At 46.9% G+C, this 18,984-nt stretch overlaps 1 protein-coding gene across 1 annotated transcript; it reads right to left on the reverse strand.

Annotated features, from left to right (window-relative positions):
- Nucleotides 1–4,244: 4,244 nt before the first annotated feature.
- On the reverse strand, nt 4,245–17,401 carry KRT23 (keratin 23). Its single transcript, XM_037129806.2, has 8 exons — nt 16,964–17,401; nt 12,163–12,245; nt 11,297–11,453; nt 10,117–10,278; nt 9,908–10,030; nt 6,856–7,076; nt 5,995–6,026; nt 4,245–4,624 (listed from the first exon to the last, which is right to left on the reverse strand). The coding sequence occupies exons 1-8, from the start codon at nt 17,357–17,359 to the stop codon at nt 4,530–4,532; spliced, it is 1,269 nt and encodes a 422-aa protein (XP_036985701.2). The 5' UTR covers nt 17,360–17,401; the 3' UTR covers nt 4,245–4,529.
- Nucleotides 17,402–18,984: the final 1,583 nt, after the last annotated feature.

Here is an 18,984-nt window from a genome sequence, read left to right on the forward strand (position 1 = left end):
GCACATGCTTGGGTTTCAGGCCGGTTCCCTGCAGGCCAGTTCCCAGCAGGGGACGCATGAAGGCCAACCATACATGGATGTTTCTCTTCCTCTCTCCTTCCCTTCCCCTCTAAAGATAAATAAATAAAATCTTAAAAAAAAATTAGCGTGCATCGACTTGTAGTTTTTGTTGGGTGACTTGTAATTTTAGGAGAAGGCTGCTAACTTGAATTTCAAAGAGCAGTTTTGGGGAGCAGGACAGTCCCGGTGTCAGTGTGACTAACACACACACACACACACACACACACACACACACACATTCACACACTGAGTGTGGCTGGGTCGTCCGATTGGAAGCACACCAGAGACACCGTCCGCTTCCCCTTGTGTGACTAATTGCAAATATATTTCTGAAACTCTCTAATCCTCTTTAGAAAGATGGCGACATGTAGGTGTTGTAATAGAATAAACGAAGTGGAGGATGAGTCACGCAGGTGGGAATGGCTTCTGACGTGTAGTGTGTCAGAGACGCCGACATTGTCACGGTGCACGAATGACCAGCAGCACACCACTTAGGGGGTAGACAGCTATCTAAACACCAAAAACTTTAAAGTGTTTGTGGACTGAAGACCACGTATGAGCATAGATAGCATTTCAAGTGCACCACTGTTGCCTTGGCTGGTGTGGCTCAGTGGATTGAGCATGGGCCTGTGAAACAAAGGGTGACTGGTTCGATTCCCAGTCAGGGCACATGCCTGGGTTGCAGGCCAGGTCCCCAGTGGGGAGCATGTGAGAGGCAACCACACACTGATGTTTCTCTTCCACTCTTTCTCCTTCCCTTCCCCTCTCTCTAAAAATAAATAAATTTTAAAGTGCACCACTGTGAGGAAGCGCACCTGGAGTGAAGGAACAATATTCGAGTCTTAATGACTCACAAACAGAGACGTTGCAACTGAGAGCTAGGAGCCGATTGTGATCATCTCAGTCTGTGGAGGCCTCGCAGTTCCTGGTGAAGGGAGAGCCTTGCTTATCTCCTTCATTCAGACAGATCGCCTTTCAGTGAAACTCTTGATCTGTGTGATACTGCAGTCATAAATATTTATAGAGAAGTCATTAACGTCTCTGGAATGAGGAACTTACAGACAAGAGTCAAGAGGAATCGAAACTCCAAGACAGGAAGGAGAAGAATTTACCTGGGCGTCCCAGCCTGCTCTGGGGAGGAGCGGGGGTGTCTCTGTTCTCCGGGCTGGAGTTGCACCACTCACCCGCCCTCCCCAACTAAAACCCTGGTTGGAGGTTTAGCGGGGTGCTCACGGACTAGCCTTCCATCAGCCATTGTCCCCGGGCAAGTAATGGACTCTCATATTTTAAATACTTTGTTTTGCTCACCCATTGCCACATGAAAAATGACCCCCAAACGTACCGGCTGAAACAAAAAACACATTTTATTTGTTCATAGTCGTGTAGGTCAGATTTTTGGATTGAGATCCCTGAGGCTGGCTTATCTCTGCCCCGTGGTGTCTGGGCCCTCAGCGGGGTTGGCTGGACTGGCTGTGCCCCGGCCAGAGCGGCTTGACCGGCGTCAAGTCTGGGGCTTCAGTGCGGCTGTTGGCTGCGTTCCCCGGTATTTCTTCACGTGGCCTCTCTATGAGGCCGGCTTAGACCTTCAGACGTCATGCTAGTCTCCAGTAAATGGACTCACATCACAGCTAGCTTCCCAGAGGGTGCATTCCAGAAGGACGAGCCTCAGTGTGTTCGTGTTCATTAAACCTCTGCTCATGTCATTCTTGTTGATGTTCCATTGGCCAGATCAAGCCACACGGCCAAGCCCAGAGCACATGTGGGAGAGAATCGAGAGGCGAGTCCTGATGGTATGGCTTTGTCGGGCCCACCGATAATCGCCACCTACTCAGAAGATGCTGCTATTTAGTATCCGTTTTTTATTGTGAGAGACTGAATTGGTATAATGTGACTATGCTACCCTATTGCTAATGTCCATAAAGGTATTTTGGGAACTATGCTATTTTTATCACAAAGTAATGGCATTATGCTGTATTATTTGAAACAATCTAAACTGTTAAAAATCTCCATCTATATATAGTCTATATAAAGTAATTTATTTAAGACCACCTGTAAAGAAAGGAAAACTGTTCAACCTGTAGTACCTATGTCTCTCTCTTAGTGAAAGCAGATGTTGGGGTCTGAAAGCCCCGTTTCCAACACCTGTTCCCATGTTGAAATTCGAACCCCCAATAGCGATGGTTTTAGGAGGTGAGGCCTGGGGTTGGTGCTTAGGCATGAACGGGATTTATGCTTGTACAGCAGAGCCGCCCCAGCCCAAGTGCCCCCCTCCGCCCCCCACAGAGTTCCCTAACCCTTTCCATCACGTAGGGGCCAGGAAGCAGGCCTCCCTGGAATGCAGCGTGCTGGCGCCTTGATCTTGGACTTCCCAGCCTCCAGAACTGTGAGCGATAAGTTTCTGATGTTTGTAAGCCACCCAGCCTGTGGGATTCTGTGAAGGCAGCCCGCAGGGACCAGACAAGGTAGGTGGACCTTGATAGACGGACCACCCACCCAGATTGTCTGGGATGGAGGGGCAAACTGGGGTACAGTGAAAATTAATAAGACTTTAAGGATATTTAGCTTCTTAAATGAAAAATCATTCATATGTTACAATTTACTATTACCAAATCATATATAAACTATGATGGTAAATAGAAGGTTAGTGGTTATTTTCTAGGTCTAGTATTACAACTTAGCTTTCGGCTTCTTACATTCTTTTTGGATGTTCTTTGAAAGATTTTTCTAGCAATGCTCACACTTCACTGTGAGAAAACACGTGATTTTCATGCATAATTTCTAGATTTCAAGACAGAGATATACTGTTATCTCAAATAGCAGAGTGAATTGCTGCTGGAATAGAGAAAATTTTATTTTTAGATACGTTTTGAGACTGTAGTATCTTATGGACATGAAGTTCTCATAGTAAAATGAAACAGAAAAAGGGCTAATGAACTTTGATGTGAATCCATCCTTCCCCCCACCCCCAAAGAAAACATCAAAAGTCTCCACGCAGAAAGCTCATTGAAAATGTTGGTGTATTGGTTATTTTTGAGATTCTTAGAAGTAACCAAACAGTAAAGTTATAATTTTACCCCAGAGAATTAGTGTATTTCAGTGAACTCAATAACACATTTTGCAGTGATGTGAATATCCTGGGTTATCCTTTTGCCCGATTTCAGATTCTTTGGGCATTAAGAGTCAGAAACATCAATTATTGCCTTAAAGGGAAGACTAATCCAGTTTCTGCAGATGCTCAGTTCAGAAAATATCCAAAGCACTCCTTTCTGAAAGAGTATCGAAGCTCAGAGACAAAAATGTATGGGTCACTGTCAAGGTGGTAGACGGCAGTGGGGCTGCGCTGGCCCGTGTTCAGTTTAACTGCTGTTAGCAGAGCCCGGGGAGCTGGTCCAGACGCAGCCATGCAGGCTGGCGAGTGTGCGGGTGAACGCCGTCATTGCTCTGGGCCTCGGACTGTGAAACGGGGGAGTCTGACAGGCCTGCGCCCGTGGTCCCTGAACAGGCTGCTGTCCTGCGATTTTGCGTACAGCGTGCTGATGGTGATGGTGGACATGCGGGTCTCCGGCTTCCTTTTCAACAGCGTTGCCCCTCTGTACCAGCCTGGGGATGAGGACTCTCGCGGGAACAGTTTGAGGAAATGGCATGCTCTTCGGAGGCCAGAGGTACGCAGTCCCTGGGCTCCAACCCCTACTGCGCCTCCGTGTGCGACTCTGCGTCCCGATGTCTGTCAGGCAGGCGTCCGTCAAGCCACTTCCCCTTTTCCGGTCTTAGCATCTATCTGTAGCAAAAATTTTGTTTTCCCCGAGTTCCCTTTTCTAGCTTTAACTCTTTTAGGCCCCTAAGCTTTTAAATTAATGAATGAATGAATGAACAATTGTTACATGAGATAAAACAATCTTTGGTCCTCTCACCTTCTTTAATGAGGCCTCCTGACTCACCCTTTCTCTGTCCCCCAACCCCCCGCCTTCCTGCTGGCAGAAGTCTCAAGAAGCTCATGAGCCACAACTTGTCCCTAAGTTGCCTGGCTGCCAGGAGACACTTCTACCAGGTGTTTGGCTGCTGTGGGCATGTTTGAAGCCTTAAGGTAACCCCTGGATCTTTTTATGGACAATGCTCTGTGTCCCTTGTTAGGAGGAGACCATGAGGTCTTATCTTGCCTTATGATAGAAAAAAGACAGGAAACAGTTGGTATGGAAGTTTATTGGCTACAAAACAGATACATAATGATGGGAATCTAAAGACTGCAGTAGGAAAGTAAAGCTTTAAGCTCATGAACTCATATTCTGGTTCAAAAAGAGCAGCAGTGCATTGAGATCACTGTGGAATGTCTGGTGAGAGTGTCCCAGAGAAACAAGCTGCTGAGTTTGAAAACGCCAAGGGCACCTCTCGGGACTCACCACTTGTGTCTGGGCACGGACTGTCCATGGCGGAAAAAGAGTTTGTACAACAGGCAGAAACCTTTATTGGCCTCACGCACACTTCTGGATCTCATTCACTTGAGAATAAACGATTCTTCCATCGACGCTCTCTTGTGTGATGGCCTTGATCTTTGGAACTGCAGATGCTGCGGAGAAGAACAATGAAGCGGTCACATCCAGGCTCCCCCACCACCGGAATGCACCCCGTGTCTCCCACAGGGCCCCCGGGCAGTGCGGCCGTCTCTGCTGGAGCGAAAGGGACCTCATTCTTCCCAACCCCCAGGAAATGAGGGCGCCTTGCCAGTGCCGTGCTTTGGAGGTCAAGGCCTTCATCCCAGGCATGCCTGATACAGGGTCTAGTCACCAACCACAAGCACTCGGGGCTCCTTTCTGTTCATCGCCCCTTGTAGCACTTGCACGACAGATTCTGTGAGCGTAGGGAGTGCTACACGCCGTTCTGGGCACCTCATTTTACAATCTAGCCAGCATGCCCTGTAGGGATGGCAAGGCAGCAGCCGTGTTTATTATGGTCACAGTGTTCAAAGACATGACTTAGTGGAATGAGTGCTTTGTTGGCACATCAACAGACTGATTTTCTAAACCAGAGGGAAGAATTGAAGCCATTAACAGAGATGCAGGGAGAACTTTGATACAATTAAACTCTTCAACAGCAGATTGGGCCACCTCACCAATAGAGGGCCCCCCACCCCTGGGCATGGCTAAGGAGAGGCTGAAGGACCACCTGCGGCGTCTTGCAGAGGGGTAGCCGAGCCGTCAGACCAGCTGTTCTGTGACAGTTACTTGAACTCTGATTCTCGGAATCGCTGATGCCTTAGGACACTGTTACTGAAACTAATCAGAAAGCACCACTTGTTCTGGGCTGGGTTCTTGGAATTTTTTTTCTGTGAGGTGTTAAAGGCATTCTGAGACAGTCGAGTTCCCAGGTCAGAGATGTTTGGGGACGCTGGGGCTAAACAAAGTAGAAGTACTGTTGTTTCTTTCTCTCTCTGGCTCCTTTTCCTCACTGAAAAGTGCCTTGTCAGCCCTGTTTCAGCTTGAACATCCCGAATCACAACGTGGTTCTTCCCATAGAGGGTGAGCCCTGTCTGGTCATGGAGCGCGCCTTTCATAACACACAGGCAAAACCTCATGGGACACTAATGTTCAACAGGATGTAGTCGGGACATTATGTGAGACTATTTCCTTGTATTTTCTGAGGAGCTTAGTAAACAGATCCCATTATTTGACAAAGATATAATAATATTAATGATTATTTTTATCTACCATTTGCGAAGAGCTTTCAGATATATATTGCCAAGGACAATATTCAGAGCTCACTTAGTTTTGTTTTATCTGATTTGTTAATTTAATTAAAAATTCCTTGCCATTCGGGAGTAAAAGAAAAACTGAACACAGGACATTTGGGAGAACGCTAAAGATTATGAATGCCACAGAGTGGACAGACATGCTGATTTACTTTTAAAAAGTAGATTGAAACAATAAAAAAAATTTTTACCTTTCGCACTCAGCTTAGAGTCCTCCGTTGTCCTATAAAAGTGATAAAGATTAACGCTCATTTTAGTGTTAGCAAAAATCACAGCAACTTCTTATGCTGAACGAGCTTCCTTTGCCTGCTCCTCAGTCTGTAGCTCTTTCATGAGGATGATTGTCTGAATTGGTCTTAAGGTCATGAGCACAGGACAGAACCCTCCTGGGCCCAGAAGACAGTGAGTACCGCCTGCCACTGACCGCGGGGTCAGAGAAGCCTCGAGAGCCACTGCCGTCCTTCCAGCCACCCACAGGCTTTGTCTTTCTCCATCGGGGTCCTCTCCAGGGTCTGGGTCTGAACCCGGGGCTTCTTGATGACTTTATGTATTTAAAAAGCTTACAACCCTTTCTCTTAGTCATAGGATGAATGTGCCCCTTTTGTGGACAGCTATTGTTATTTCCCGAGGTAGTCAGAAATAACGTTGAAAATCTAGATACCTCAATGTCTTACGAATCTCTTCTTGCTGTCGGGCTAAAATATCCCCCCAACCTTCTTCTTCTTTCCTTTGTTTTTGAGCCCAAATTGTGTGCATTCCCACGGGGAGACACTAGAACTAGACCTTCTTGGTTGTTTTTTTTTTTCTTAGAGATTTTAATACATCAATGTCAACAGTTGACCTCAACTCTCAGTGTCCTGGGAGTAACCCCTGATTAATTCATACTTGCTGCTTAACAAAACACAACCCGATCTAAGTATCTTCGGGAGAAATTCAAGGTAACCCTTTTTGCTCTAGAGCGATGACCTCTGGCAGGACCATCAGGTAGGTGTGCGCGTGCGCGGGAGCCGGATGCCCTTTGCGTCCTCCCCCGCCAGCCTCGCCTGCCTTACCCTTGGCTCTCCCCCTCGAGGAGCTGGCGGTAGGTGGCGATTTCCTTCTCCAGGTGGGTTTTGATGCCCAGAAGGACCTTGCGTTCGCTGTTCTGCTGCTCCAGGTCATAGTGCAGCTGCATCAGTTCCTCCTCGTAGTGGGAGATGATCTGTTGCATGTCCCGGAGCTGGCAGGAGTACCGAGACTGGGTCTCCGATAACACGTTTTCTAGAGCCGATTTCTGAAAGAGGAAATGATGTTTCTGGCATTTAGTGACTGATGGCTTCCTCGATCCAATAATGTGTGCTTGCTGGGTAGTTAGAATACCCGGCTCCTCTGCTGGGTGTCTTGGTGGCCGCTGGGGATGCAAAGATGACAAGTAGCCTGGCTCAGGTTCAGGCCTTGGGTCACCAGGAGTTGGGCAGAGTCTGGACCTTCGAAGCCCATTTTTTGGCGTGACGCCTCTGTGTCCGGGTCTCCCGGCAACTCCACTGCACCCCCGTAGCTTTTATGGCTTATGCTGCTCACTCTGGACCAGGCGTGTGCTGCCTGCCCTGATCTGCTCCTTACCTCCTTACGCTCCCATCTGTCTCTGGCCAGGTCGAAAACTCCTGGCGGGAAACAGCCAGTGCACTGCTGTCCCTTTGCATCTTCAGAGAGTGGTCTCAAGTAGGGATGCCGGATCAAACAGGGGCACCTATTAAATTTGCATTTCGGATGCACGACGAGTCGTTTTTTGGTACAAGTGTGTCCTAAATATTGCCTCAATATCTCACGGGACATACTTATACTAAAAACACTTTGTTATTTATCTGAAATTCAAATTTTACTGGGTGTCCTGGGTTTTAATTCAGTAAATCTGGCAACCCTAGTTGCAAACAGTGCTTTTTCATGATGACAATGGTGACACATGGTCATTATTGAGGGAATTGTTAAGGCTTCGAAATGAAGGTGCCGGGCCAGCATACAGAGAACTGAGTTGAAGGCCCGGTTGTGTTTGGGCTTAACGCCCACTTCTCAGGGGCACCCAACTTTAAGCTTAAAGAGGAACTCTAATAGTCCTGGGCACCCTTGCTTTTCATAGCTGCTGACACTCAGGGGCCCTCCACGCTCCTGGCCATGAAACCAAATGTCCCTGGTTCGGACACTGTCCTGTTCTCCCAGAGGAGAATTCTTCTCTGTCCTCAGACCTCCCCCTTCTCAGTCCTTTCTTTCAGCCCACACCTTTGCTCCTTCTGTCACCGAGGGAATGAAAGCCATGAGGAGACAAGGCCCATGGACTCCCACCATCACTCCCAACCACATTCTCGGACCTGTGTGTCTGGGCGCTCAGCTCCCTCCTGTTGTTACGTATAAGCCGTCTGTGCTCCAGTCATTCGGGCATTTGCCTGCCTTTCCGCATCATCCATGTTTTCCTCTCGGCTAAGTCATTCCCACCAGTTTCCAAATAGAATAATGTCTCCCACCTTAATAGTTTTCTCACTTGGATTCATATCTACCTTTAGCTATCACCCAATTTCTCTGCTCTCCTTCACCTACAATAAAGCCCCTTAAAGAGTTGTCTGTACCTGTGACTTCAAATTCCTCTAGACCTCCCTCCAAGGCTCAAGAGTACATAGCCTAGCTCCATTGTTACCCCGTGGCCTCCTCTCCTCTCTTCCCTTTCCCCCCTCCCCTCCCCTCCCTCCCCTCCCCCCTCCCTCCCCCCCCTCCCCCTCCCCTCCCCTCCCCCCCTCCCCCCCCCCCCCCCCCCCTCCCCTCCCCTCCCCTCCCCTCCCCTCCCCTCCCCTCCCCTCCCCTCCTTCCCTTTGTTCACACATTATTCTGCCATGTTGGCCGCCTTCCTGTTCCTGCAGCCCATCAGACACACTGGTGCCTTGTAGCTTTTGCTTCAGCTGTTCCCTCCACCTGGGGCCCCAGGCCCCCAACACATAATACCCCTCCTTACCACCTTTAGGCTTTGGCTCAGCTGTCGCCTTAACAGTGAAGCCCTTCCTGAGCGCCTGGTTTACAGTGGCAGCTCTTCACCCTTGCACCGCTCACCTCTCTCCCAGGCTTTACTTATTGGCAGCACTCTCTCCAGCTTACAAATTACATATTTTGTGCATTCATGGTCTCCTATCCTGCTAGAGCATAAAAATCTTTTATTATTGAATTCTCACTGCACAGAATAGTGTCATATAGTAGAATGCATGAAAATGGTATCAATACCTCGCTGACTTGCATGGTGGTTGTGAAATACTGTATATTAAGATGTTTTAAAAGCTGTAAAATACTCTCTGTGTGCACTGCTATTACCTTGACAGTGCAGAATTTAAATGGTCATCATCACTGATCCCTAAAACATAACTGATATACCATGTGCACCTGCAACAGAATGAACTAATAGTTTCCCTCCAAGACTAAGGGCAGAGGTGCACTCAGGAATGATACTGATGAATGATTAGAAGATTCAGGTAGATTTTCCTCAGTGAGTTTTGAGTGCTTACGACATGGATGCACAGCATTTTACTAAAAGCCGTGGAGATCGTAGAAGAGACTGAGACACAAGAACTCACAGTTTGCTGGGTAGTAAGACCAGAGCGTAGTGGCCAGAGCAGTGCTTCGGCGTCAACTGGCCCCAGAATTTCCTTTTATTAGGTTTTTGAGAGGGGCAGTCCGATTATAAGTGGAGAGAGTCCTGATAGAGATTATGCGACTCTAAAGCTGTCTTGCCCTCAAAAGATCACGTGGGTTCACCGCTGACTTAGCGGTGTGACCTTGGCCAGTTCACTTAATAGTTGGAGCTTGGTTTCCTCACCTCTAAAGTGGGGACACTAAGACCAACCAGGAAAGGTCAGTGTGAGGACTGAGGATGCTTAATGTAATGAACTCCCAAGCACAGCACCTGACACAATGTGGACATTCAACCAATGACAGTTCTTATTCCTATTCTTATCATGAATATTTTGGACAGTAAGTGGGAAGTGAAAGATGTCTCAAGGGAGCTGGGGAGTTGGGCCCAAGGGAAAGGACAAGGAAGGCTTTGCGGGGGAGGTGGTGCCCGACTCAGGGTTTTCAGCTCAGACTCACCCTGTTACGCTGGGCCTGCAGGTCGATCTCCAGGGCCTGGAAAGTGCGCTTCAGCTCGTGGATGTTACTCTGGGTGCTCTGCACAGCAGTTGGACTGGCAGTCTCCTGGGCCAGGGCTGCTGACTGTGAGACCAAGCACAGAGCAGAGGCATTGGCTTTGGGCCACACGGAGATGGAGCCTTCGGGGAGTTTGGGCACCTTCCTTTTACCTGCTCTTTATACCAAGCATCCAATTCTCGATGCTTCTTCTTTATCATAAACTCATACTCCTGCCTCATATCTTCCAGGATCTTAACCAGATCTTCCCCTGGGGTTTTATCCATCTTCACATTGACCTTGAAGTCACTTGGCACATGCTGTTCCTCCACGTTCTGTTTAATAACAGAGAAAGAAAGTGAATTGGCTGTGACAACCAGAAGGAAGTGTGTTGACTGGCAGCAGTTAATGGATGTTTTAAAAATTCAGCTCATGGGGTCGCTACTGTTTCCCTGGTTTGGTTTGGCTCCTTAGTTATTCGTTATTGATGACAAAACATAGGAATTTTTTCCTCTTATACTTTTACTATAAAATAAAGAATAGGGCCAGACAGGTGGTTGAATGGCCTTTATGATTGCTGACTTCATCCTTGGCTGGACATGTTTTAGCAAGAATTATGCCTGCACAGTGCGGAAAGTACTCTTTAGGGAATATTATCGAGGGGAGTGACGGCACAGTGACGAATGTTGACCTTTCGGGACATAGCCCAAAGCTCCGGGGATCCAAAGCCAAAAGGTGTCAAGGCTTTTAAAATCTCATCAGTGCATTAGGATTCTGTGGGGCTGACCCCCCCTGGGTATCAGGAAAACCAAGAAACCACAGGAAAGGTTTAACTGGCACAGTCAAACCAGCTTGATATTCATAATCGATCCTGTTTGCTTAAAATAGGGATTGTTTCCAAAGTCTTAGGGCTTTGGATGCATGGTAACTTCTCAAAAGTTGGTTAAATGTTTCTGGAAATTAGGATTCTTAATTTTGCCACTAGTCTTGCATAGCGTGGTTAGTAGCAGATGCTTTTTATTCTCAGTTTGCTGCACACTGGGCCCACGAAGGCAGTCAGCCGCTCACGCTTATTCCCACAGTGTCGTATTAACACACAAATGTAGGTAAACATTGCATGCTAAAATTGTCGACCCAGCTATTGTTAATTGTGATTATATTCTGGCGGTTGTATTAGATATCTGAGTAGATTAGCCTGGAATTGGAAAAATTAGATGTTTATACGGTTTCTTGTGATTATTGAGGTTGAAGGACCACAGAACCGGCATAGAGATGGTAGTTGTTTCTGCAGCCGTTGAATCACCTAAAACGTGCACATGGGGAGCTGTGTTGGGGATTCCGGGGGCGTCCCACCTGCTCATGGCGCTTCTTCATGAGGATGAGCTCTTTTCTCATCCCCTCGACTTCCTGCTCCAGGTCTGTAGTGACGATGGTCAGATCATCCAAGATCTTCCGGAGAGCCTCAACTTCAGTTTCCAAGTCTTTCTTGAAGGAGTGCTCATTTTCATACCTTTGGTTGGAAGGAAGGAAAGAGGGTACTTCCTGTTGGAAGGCTGCAGTCTTTGTAAGGATTCACCTTTGCTTAGAGGGGACTTGGTAGGTTTAATGGCAACAAAGTAATGCGTACTGTCTATCCTTTGTATGTCTCGTTCATGCATATTTTTCTGGGATGGTGTCAGTGCTATTTAAAAAAAATAAAATAAACAGCCGTGTGCCCTTCACCTAAATTTAGCAACCATTAACATTTTGCCATATTTGCTTCATCTACATTCCATTCTGTACTTTAAAGTAAATTGTGGACATGACATTTGACCTCTAAATGCTTCAGAAAGCATCTGTTAAGAAAAGACATTTTTTGTAACAGATGTATAATTAATGAAATAAGCATAATAATATTACTGTACCTAAAACATTAAAAACAGCTTTTTAATATCATCTAATTCTTGGTCCATATTCAAATTTTCTTACAGCAGAAAGTGTGTTTCACTCTCTGATTTGTTTAAACTAGGGTCCAATCAAATATTTATTCTTGTTATGCCTTTTCGGTATATTTTGTATGATTTTTACATGTGGTTAATGGTAAGATAAGTTTTCCTTCTGCAAGACAAGAACAAAAATAAGAACGACCCAGAAAACAAAACGAAATAAAAACAAAATATGCCCTGTCCGCCCCGTCCTCCCCGTCCCGCGCCCCATGACACCGTGAAGACGGAACTCACTTGAGGCCGAAGTCGTCCACCGCCATCCTGGCGTTGTCGATGAGCAGGACGATCCTCGCGTTGCTCAGCTTGCCGTCCACTATCTGTAAGACATGCGCCCAGAGCCCCTGCAGCGGACGCCCTGCACAGAAAGCTGCATTTCCGCCCGCTCGTCTCCTGGGTGTCTGATTTGTTAGCACAGATGGCTCGTTTTTCTGGCAGTGGGGCAATAAATACGTACTGAATGCTTACTAGGTACAATGCACGCAAATGACTTTATAGTAAGGACACAGTCTGCGCTGTCATTTTTGCATGGAGTTTTGACGGGCTGGGACCAGTGCAAGGGCTGAAGGGGTGGTTAACGGGGAGGGGAAGTTGCGTGGTTGAGAACGCCTTCCGGCTGTCGGCCCTGTGACTCCGTCTTCCCGCTGTGCTTAAGCTCGTCCGCATGGCAGATGGCAAAAGTGGTTTGGGTTCTGATCCTTTTCTTATTGTGACTATTAGTTGGGCTCCTCTACAGTAAAATAATTATTTCAGGTGAGCACAATTCTTCATTGTGATTGGCACCGAGCAAAGTATTGCTTGCTCCAGAGTATCACTGACATTAGTTTGTGAAACCAGTTTTAAATGTATTTTGTAATATATTTAAACGAACTTAAAATATATGTTACAGTATTATGGTCATCACATACCATCATTATTTTTTATCCAAAGTAACTATAGTCATATATGAAACTTGTAGGCGTGTGTTTGTCCATTTTTCCGTGGTGAGAATGCCCCAAGTGCAGCTATGAAAATATTAAATGAAATAATTCTTAACCATCTAATGAAGCAGCTTAGTAAGCTTTGTGTTACAGCCTCCTGTCAAAGACTTTCACTAGATGTTTGTATGCTTTTTTACTTTAAAAAGGAAAATATTGTTCAAAGTGTCCACCTGAGCAATGGGATGTACATAGAGGATTTGTAAATCCTTCCAGGGAGTTGTAATCGGAGAAAAAGAGCACATTTGATATATGTCACTGTCTCCAGGAAAATCTGGTGGAAGATGTCCCAACGTCCAAAGCATAATACTACTTTTGTACCAAATATTGTGCTGGGTGACATTTTCCTTTTACTTCCTGCTATTGACCATGGGCGTGAACTTGGTCCAGTCCCTCCACTCCCTGGGCTTCAATTTCATCATCTGTTAAATAAGATGTTTGTACTGGAAACAGGTGACCTCAGAGGTCACAGCTCTAAACTTCTGTAATTTATTCAGAGCTGGAGAACCCCGCGACATTCCTTTGCATTGATACGAATAATTCTTTTATTTAGAAAGAATTTTCTTAGGGCAAAGTTATGCTTGAATACAAAGGCACCTTTTAAAAATCTGGTGCTATTCAAAGCTTCACTGGTTATATGGAATTTGGTGTCACGAACACACAATAGCAGGATTCAGAGGTGGTGGTAACAGCAGGCCCGGAACTCAAAGAGCAGGGCCTGGCATCCTGTTCCTGCCTCCCCGAGCTGAGAGAGCTGGCCACGTGTCAGCTTCTCCATTCACAAAATGGCAATGACAATGCTTACAGTAGCCACTTCTCAGAGATTTATGAGAACTAGATTAGAAGGGACAAAATAAAGTAATGTAAAGTCCTTAGTATTTTCTGAGCATGCTGTAGACACGTTGAAAAGTTGCTAGAAACCCAATTAGTTCAGAATTTTCTTCTTTAAAATCTAGCACTTTGGCAACTACAGCCAATGTCTGCGTTGGATGAATCCCGGATGTATATGTTGAGATGCGTCCTCAAACTCTGTGTGGTAGGAGCTGGCCAGGCCGGCTGTCCCTGTCCCATTTCTTTCTTCCCTCGGTGGATTCCACGTGGTGCTAGGGCTGCTTCCTTTGCTCTAAAAGGGATTCTGTAGGTATTTGCTTCTTTCCTCTACAGTGCTTCTCAGGGACTTTCTTACCAAATGCTTTTCCCTCTTTGCATTATCTAAGCTCATGGGTAATAAAAAGTAGCTTCATTCAAAAAGGCCCAGGGACCCTTAGGGTTAGTCTCAGTTGTGCACCAAACTGTTGGTTGACATCTAGAGAAACCATTCACTATACACTCAGCAGAATAAAAAACACCATATTTAATTAATTAAATAGATAATTTAACGATTGCAAAGCCCATGTCTAGACTCTGATTCCCCCAGCCAGCGTTCTCATAGTACATGAGTGATGAGTTCTGAAAGGTACTTGATACAGAGCACATTTAAAAACTGAAACTATTCCCCATTGTTTGGGTTACTGTTACGGTATCATGACACAGCCTCAATTTCTGAGATGGATTGAGAAATAATATACGAGGCATGGTTTTGTATTGTGTGTTATAGTCAATCACCTGGATCCTCCCCAAGGCCCTGAGTTAATTCCTTAGAAGACTCTAGTGGGTGGGTTAGTGCAGCATCATTGCTCCAGGCCGTGTGATCTCCTACCAGGGACAGGAAAGTAGGATATTGATTCATAATCCAAAATGCCACATGGAGTTCTACTGTGAGCCGTTCTAATATCGCTTTATGTCCAACTCTGCCTTTCAAAAGGAATGGATTCATTTTTTAACTCAATTACTTATAGACCCTTTGAGTAATATTTAATATCCCTAAGGTGGGGGCAGGAGAGCGCTGTATCTACTGAGAACATTTCATCGAGGCCCGGGACGGGGTAGTTGTGGGGCCTTGATGGGCCTGTTTTCTCACCTGCAAACAGGGGAGATTGTAATAGACCTGAACTTCAAAGAGCTGTTTTCTTCGAACATAGAGAAAATGTAACAACTGAAGTAAGAAATCCAGAAAAGAGTGGAATTCGAAGCTGAAGAAGCTTCTGCTTCCTATTGAATGTCAGAACCCAGAATCCAGGGCCGCCTGAAGGGTGAGCAAACTGCTCTCTCCTCGCCATTGGCCCCATTCCTGTCCCTCATTTCTGCTGTAATGAATTTGGGCAACCACTGGTTTCAGTCCACCCATCTATATATTGGAAATAAAATACCTGCTTCATAGAATGAAACGATACATGTCATTTCATAGTGTGTGTCGCCTAATTGGTAATGCAAATGCAATGCATAATCTTGATTAATGAACAGTCTCATGGTTGCATGAGGTAGGCAGGCTCGTCAGCACCACACTGTACGGAAACCAAGGCCCTTGGAAACGGGCTTGGGTTAGAGTCCTGCATCTGGCTCTTGTTTTTCTTTTTCTTTTCTTCCTCACCTGAGGATATTTTATTATTGATTTTAGAAAGAGAGGAAGGGGGGTGAGAGAGAGAAAATCACTGATGTGAGAGAGAAACATTGATCGGTGGCCTCTTCTTCATGCCCCGAAGAGAGATCTAACCCACAACCCAGGCCTGTGCCCTGACTGGGAATCGAACCTGCAACCTTTTGGTGTACAGGACAACACTCCAAGCAACTGAGCCACCTGGCCAGGACTAGAGCCTTTGGATTGCTCCTTCACTCTTCTGAGCTTCAGTTTTTTTCCCCCGGGGCTGTTGTGAGAGTTAAGTCAGGTGCCACTGACCATTTCCATCACTGCGGAACTCGGGGGTGGCACTGATAAGTGTATGAAATACCTAACACGATGCCTGGCATACAGTAAGTGCTCACTAAATGTTTCCCTCTGCTCTGCTGTCAGCTAGTGAATGGTTTGACCAGGCCTAATCTTGCATTTCTTTTGGGAGTTACATTCTCAGCTGTCCATTTACCAAAGTCTTCTATTCCCTCTGTTCTAAAACCAAGGCAACTTTATTAATGAAAAAAAAAATACGATGAGGTTTGTTGAGTCACCTTGTTTTTTCCTGTAAAGACAACCATGTACTATGTAGTTAAGGTAATTACACAGTCAGTTATTAGGTTGATTATTCAATAATTAGGGTTTATTATGAGGACGGATTTACGTTATCTTGATTGGTCCTTCCTATTTCACGCAAGGCTGGCTGAGTGTTGAGAAATAATATTGTATAAATATCGGAAACCAGTGATGCCCTTTTTAGATTAGGTTAAATCATAATCTCGCAGGAAATTTTCTGAGACTGCTTTCCAAAGAGGGACGTTATGAAGCTTTGAAAACTATCCAATGAGAGGACTGGATTCTCTCTGCTCCCAGCCAATGTTATGAGCTGTCCCAGAAAGTATAAGCTTCACTTTGAACATATTTGGTTGAAAAATTATTTATTTTCTAAAGAAGTCTCCATAATACACCCTAACTCTAAGATTCCAAAAATTATGCTCATTTTATTATTATTTTTTTCCTGGCAACATACCACTTTCAGAACTGTTAGCATCTAGAAACTCAGAACCTCTAGCAGACTCCGTGAAGGAGTATTCTGGATGTCTCAATGGCGGATCTACTCGTGGAGTGGCAGCCCTGAGATGTGACCTCCAGAACAGTATAGCTTGGCCTTTCTTTGCCGGGTCATCGCACCGTGGCCGATTCTTTGAGGTGCAGCCGAACTGAGGCGGTGAGAAAGCAGATGCCCTCTTGTGCCTCAAGCCCCAAACAGAAGGAATGGACCCCAGTCTTTATTGTTACTGTCCTGTCACCGGATCTTAGGTGACCCTGGGCAGCAGCTGGTTGCCTTAGAATTTTTCCAAATAATTGATGTACTGAAGACTAAAGAAATGAAACAGACTTTCCTAAGTCCAAATTTAAGGTACAGTAAGAAAATACCCTCCGCTGCCTTTGTTCACAGTTAGTTTGAGGTCTTTGCCATTTTCCTGGCAATTGCCTTTTATACTGATTTCTCTTCCCCCAGTTCTGTGCATACGTACCCGCCTTCGAGTTCCAGGGTCACCCAGAATCTTACCTGCTCTTGCAGGCTGCTGATGTTCTCCTCATGCTGGGAATAATCTTGCTTCCGGCCGGGGTCTCTCTGTTGATGCCATTTCAGGATGCGGCTCTCCAGCCTCTCATTGGATGCCTCCAGGGCGCGCACCTTGTCCAGGTAGGAGGCCAAGCGGTCGTTGAGGTTCTGCATCATCGCCTTCCCATTTCCACCTGGGAGGGAACTGCCTCCTTCCGAGCCCCAAGACCCTCCAGGGGACAGGCAGCTTGGCGAGGTGACTGAAAGGGAGATGCGGACCCCCCCAGCACCCCCGTGGACACTGGGAGCCCGGGGGAAGCCCCCTGGCCAGCTCCAGCCACCTCCTGGGCCATGGACAGAGCCTGAGGGGATGTGGCTGAAGCGGTGGCTGGAATTCATGGTCCCATCTGCGTGCGGGGCGGGGCTGGGCTCTGCTCTGCTCCCTGGCACCACAGGACTGAGCCGCCCCAGACTGCCCTGGATGGTTTTATGCCCTTTGCCGTGGGAGTTCCCTTCTCTGACAACTGTACCAACAAGATCGTATCCTTGTGCAACATGTGTTTCCTCTCGGTCCGCCCCGAGGCGCCCGGGCCTCCACACACTGTTGTTGTTCAGGGCCACGCGGATACACCAGTTCGTTCCTCCCTTCCAGCTGCAGCCCGGAGGTGTGGCCCGCGACAGGAGGTGGCTGTTAGTCTCACATGTCTTTTTAATCTTTTGTGGAGTTTTTCCAATGTTTATTTATTTGAAAAGGGCAGATTAAAGTCCCCAAAAGGCTTATTGGGTGTAGGACAGATCTGCCTTTAAAAAGAAGACATTAATCACACAGACACAGAGTCCCCTCCCCTCCAAATAAATCCCTGCTCTAAAGTGAGGGTGGCAGAGACCCCCCGGGGGAGGGGCCAGAGCAGAACAGAACAATAGCCCCCCCCCCCCCCATACAAGCACTTGTGCTGAGGAGGTGGAGAACGGCCACGTAGCTGCTGCCTTTGTGGTGGCCGGTGTTGGATGGAAAGTAATTTCAAAGGAATCATTCTTAAGAGCAAACCCTCAATTATAATTAATTAATAAATGACCGAGCCTTCCGCTTTCATCCCCAGCACACCTCAAAACCCAACCACCCTGATCCGCACTCAGGACTTCCCTCGGGCGCTGGGAGGACAGCCTCTGTCCTGGCCAGCAGCCCCGTCCTGGCTGAAAGGCCGGGTCCTGTGGCCGAGGAGGGGACAGAGAGAAACAGGAAATGTGCCACGGGCTGTCTAGCATGCTGTCTAGCGTGCTTGATGGATCTTACGCTTGTCTGCCAAGGTAAAGGTTAGGAATGAATAAAGAAGTCTGGGGGTGGGGAGCCACGTGCTGGTTTTTGGCAATGGGGTGTAAAAGGGATTTAGAAATAAAGTGGCAGCAGCAGAAGGGACTTCCATTCCCCGGGTCAAGCCACCAACGGCCCAGAAAAACTGAGGTCCATGGGGCAGCGGGGAACGGAATGGCAGAGGACGGACTGTGGGTTAGTAGCAAAGCCAGGGTGGGACTCCCTCTGCGTCGCGGTGCTGTTATCACCCAGTTGGATCTTAACAGAATCCTGTGCAGCACTTCTCTGTGATAAGGGTGATAATGGGACCTCCCAGTTTGCAGAGCCCTTTGATGGGCTCTTTACTCAATTGGCACAGCCATGGATGTGCGCAGGCAGGAGTATTGTTCCCATTTTGCAGAGAAAGAAGAGGCGGATGAGTCAGAGCTGATTGGCATGTGCAATGTGATTCAGTACTCGAGTTTGTAGGTCTGACGGTCGGTTGGCCAGAGCCTGTGCTGTTTCCACTGCTTGGAAAATCACTGCCTGTGCCTCGCACGCTTGCATCCCCACCTTCAAGATGTAGCTCAAAGGTGACTTTCTGCAATGATCATTTCCTGAATTCGCCTGCATGAGTTGGGTGTTTCTTTAGTGAGGAAACTGCCTCATCCGCATCCCAAGGTCCTCCAGAGGGGCAGCCTACCCCATATCTTTGCTCCACCAAGGAAGCTGG

This window comes from Artibeus jamaicensis, unplaced genomic scaffold (assembly GCF_021234435.1).
Source record: "Artibeus jamaicensis isolate MK-2021 breed Jamaican fruit bat unplaced genomic scaffold, CSHL_Jam_final contig_2259, whole genome shotgun sequence".
NCBI classification, from domain to species: Eukaryota; Metazoa; Chordata; class Mammalia; order Chiroptera; family Phyllostomidae; genus Artibeus; species Artibeus jamaicensis.

Excerpts from the sequence above, each read along its gene's own strand:
- KRT23 (XM_037129806.2), bottom strand. The coding sequence starts at position 17,359 with ATGAATTCCAGCCACCGCTTCAGCCACATCCCCTCAGGCTCTGTCCAT. Across the intron at positions 10,031-10,116 it reads ATGCTTGGTATAAAGAGCAG|TCAGCAGCCCTGGCCCAGGA; the intron begins GTAAAAGGAAGG and ends TTGGTCTCACAG. Across the intron at positions 6,027-6,855 it reads CTCGAGGGGGAGAGCCAAGG|GACAACGGAGGACTCTAAGC; the intron begins GTAAGGCAGGCG and ends TCACTTTTATAG.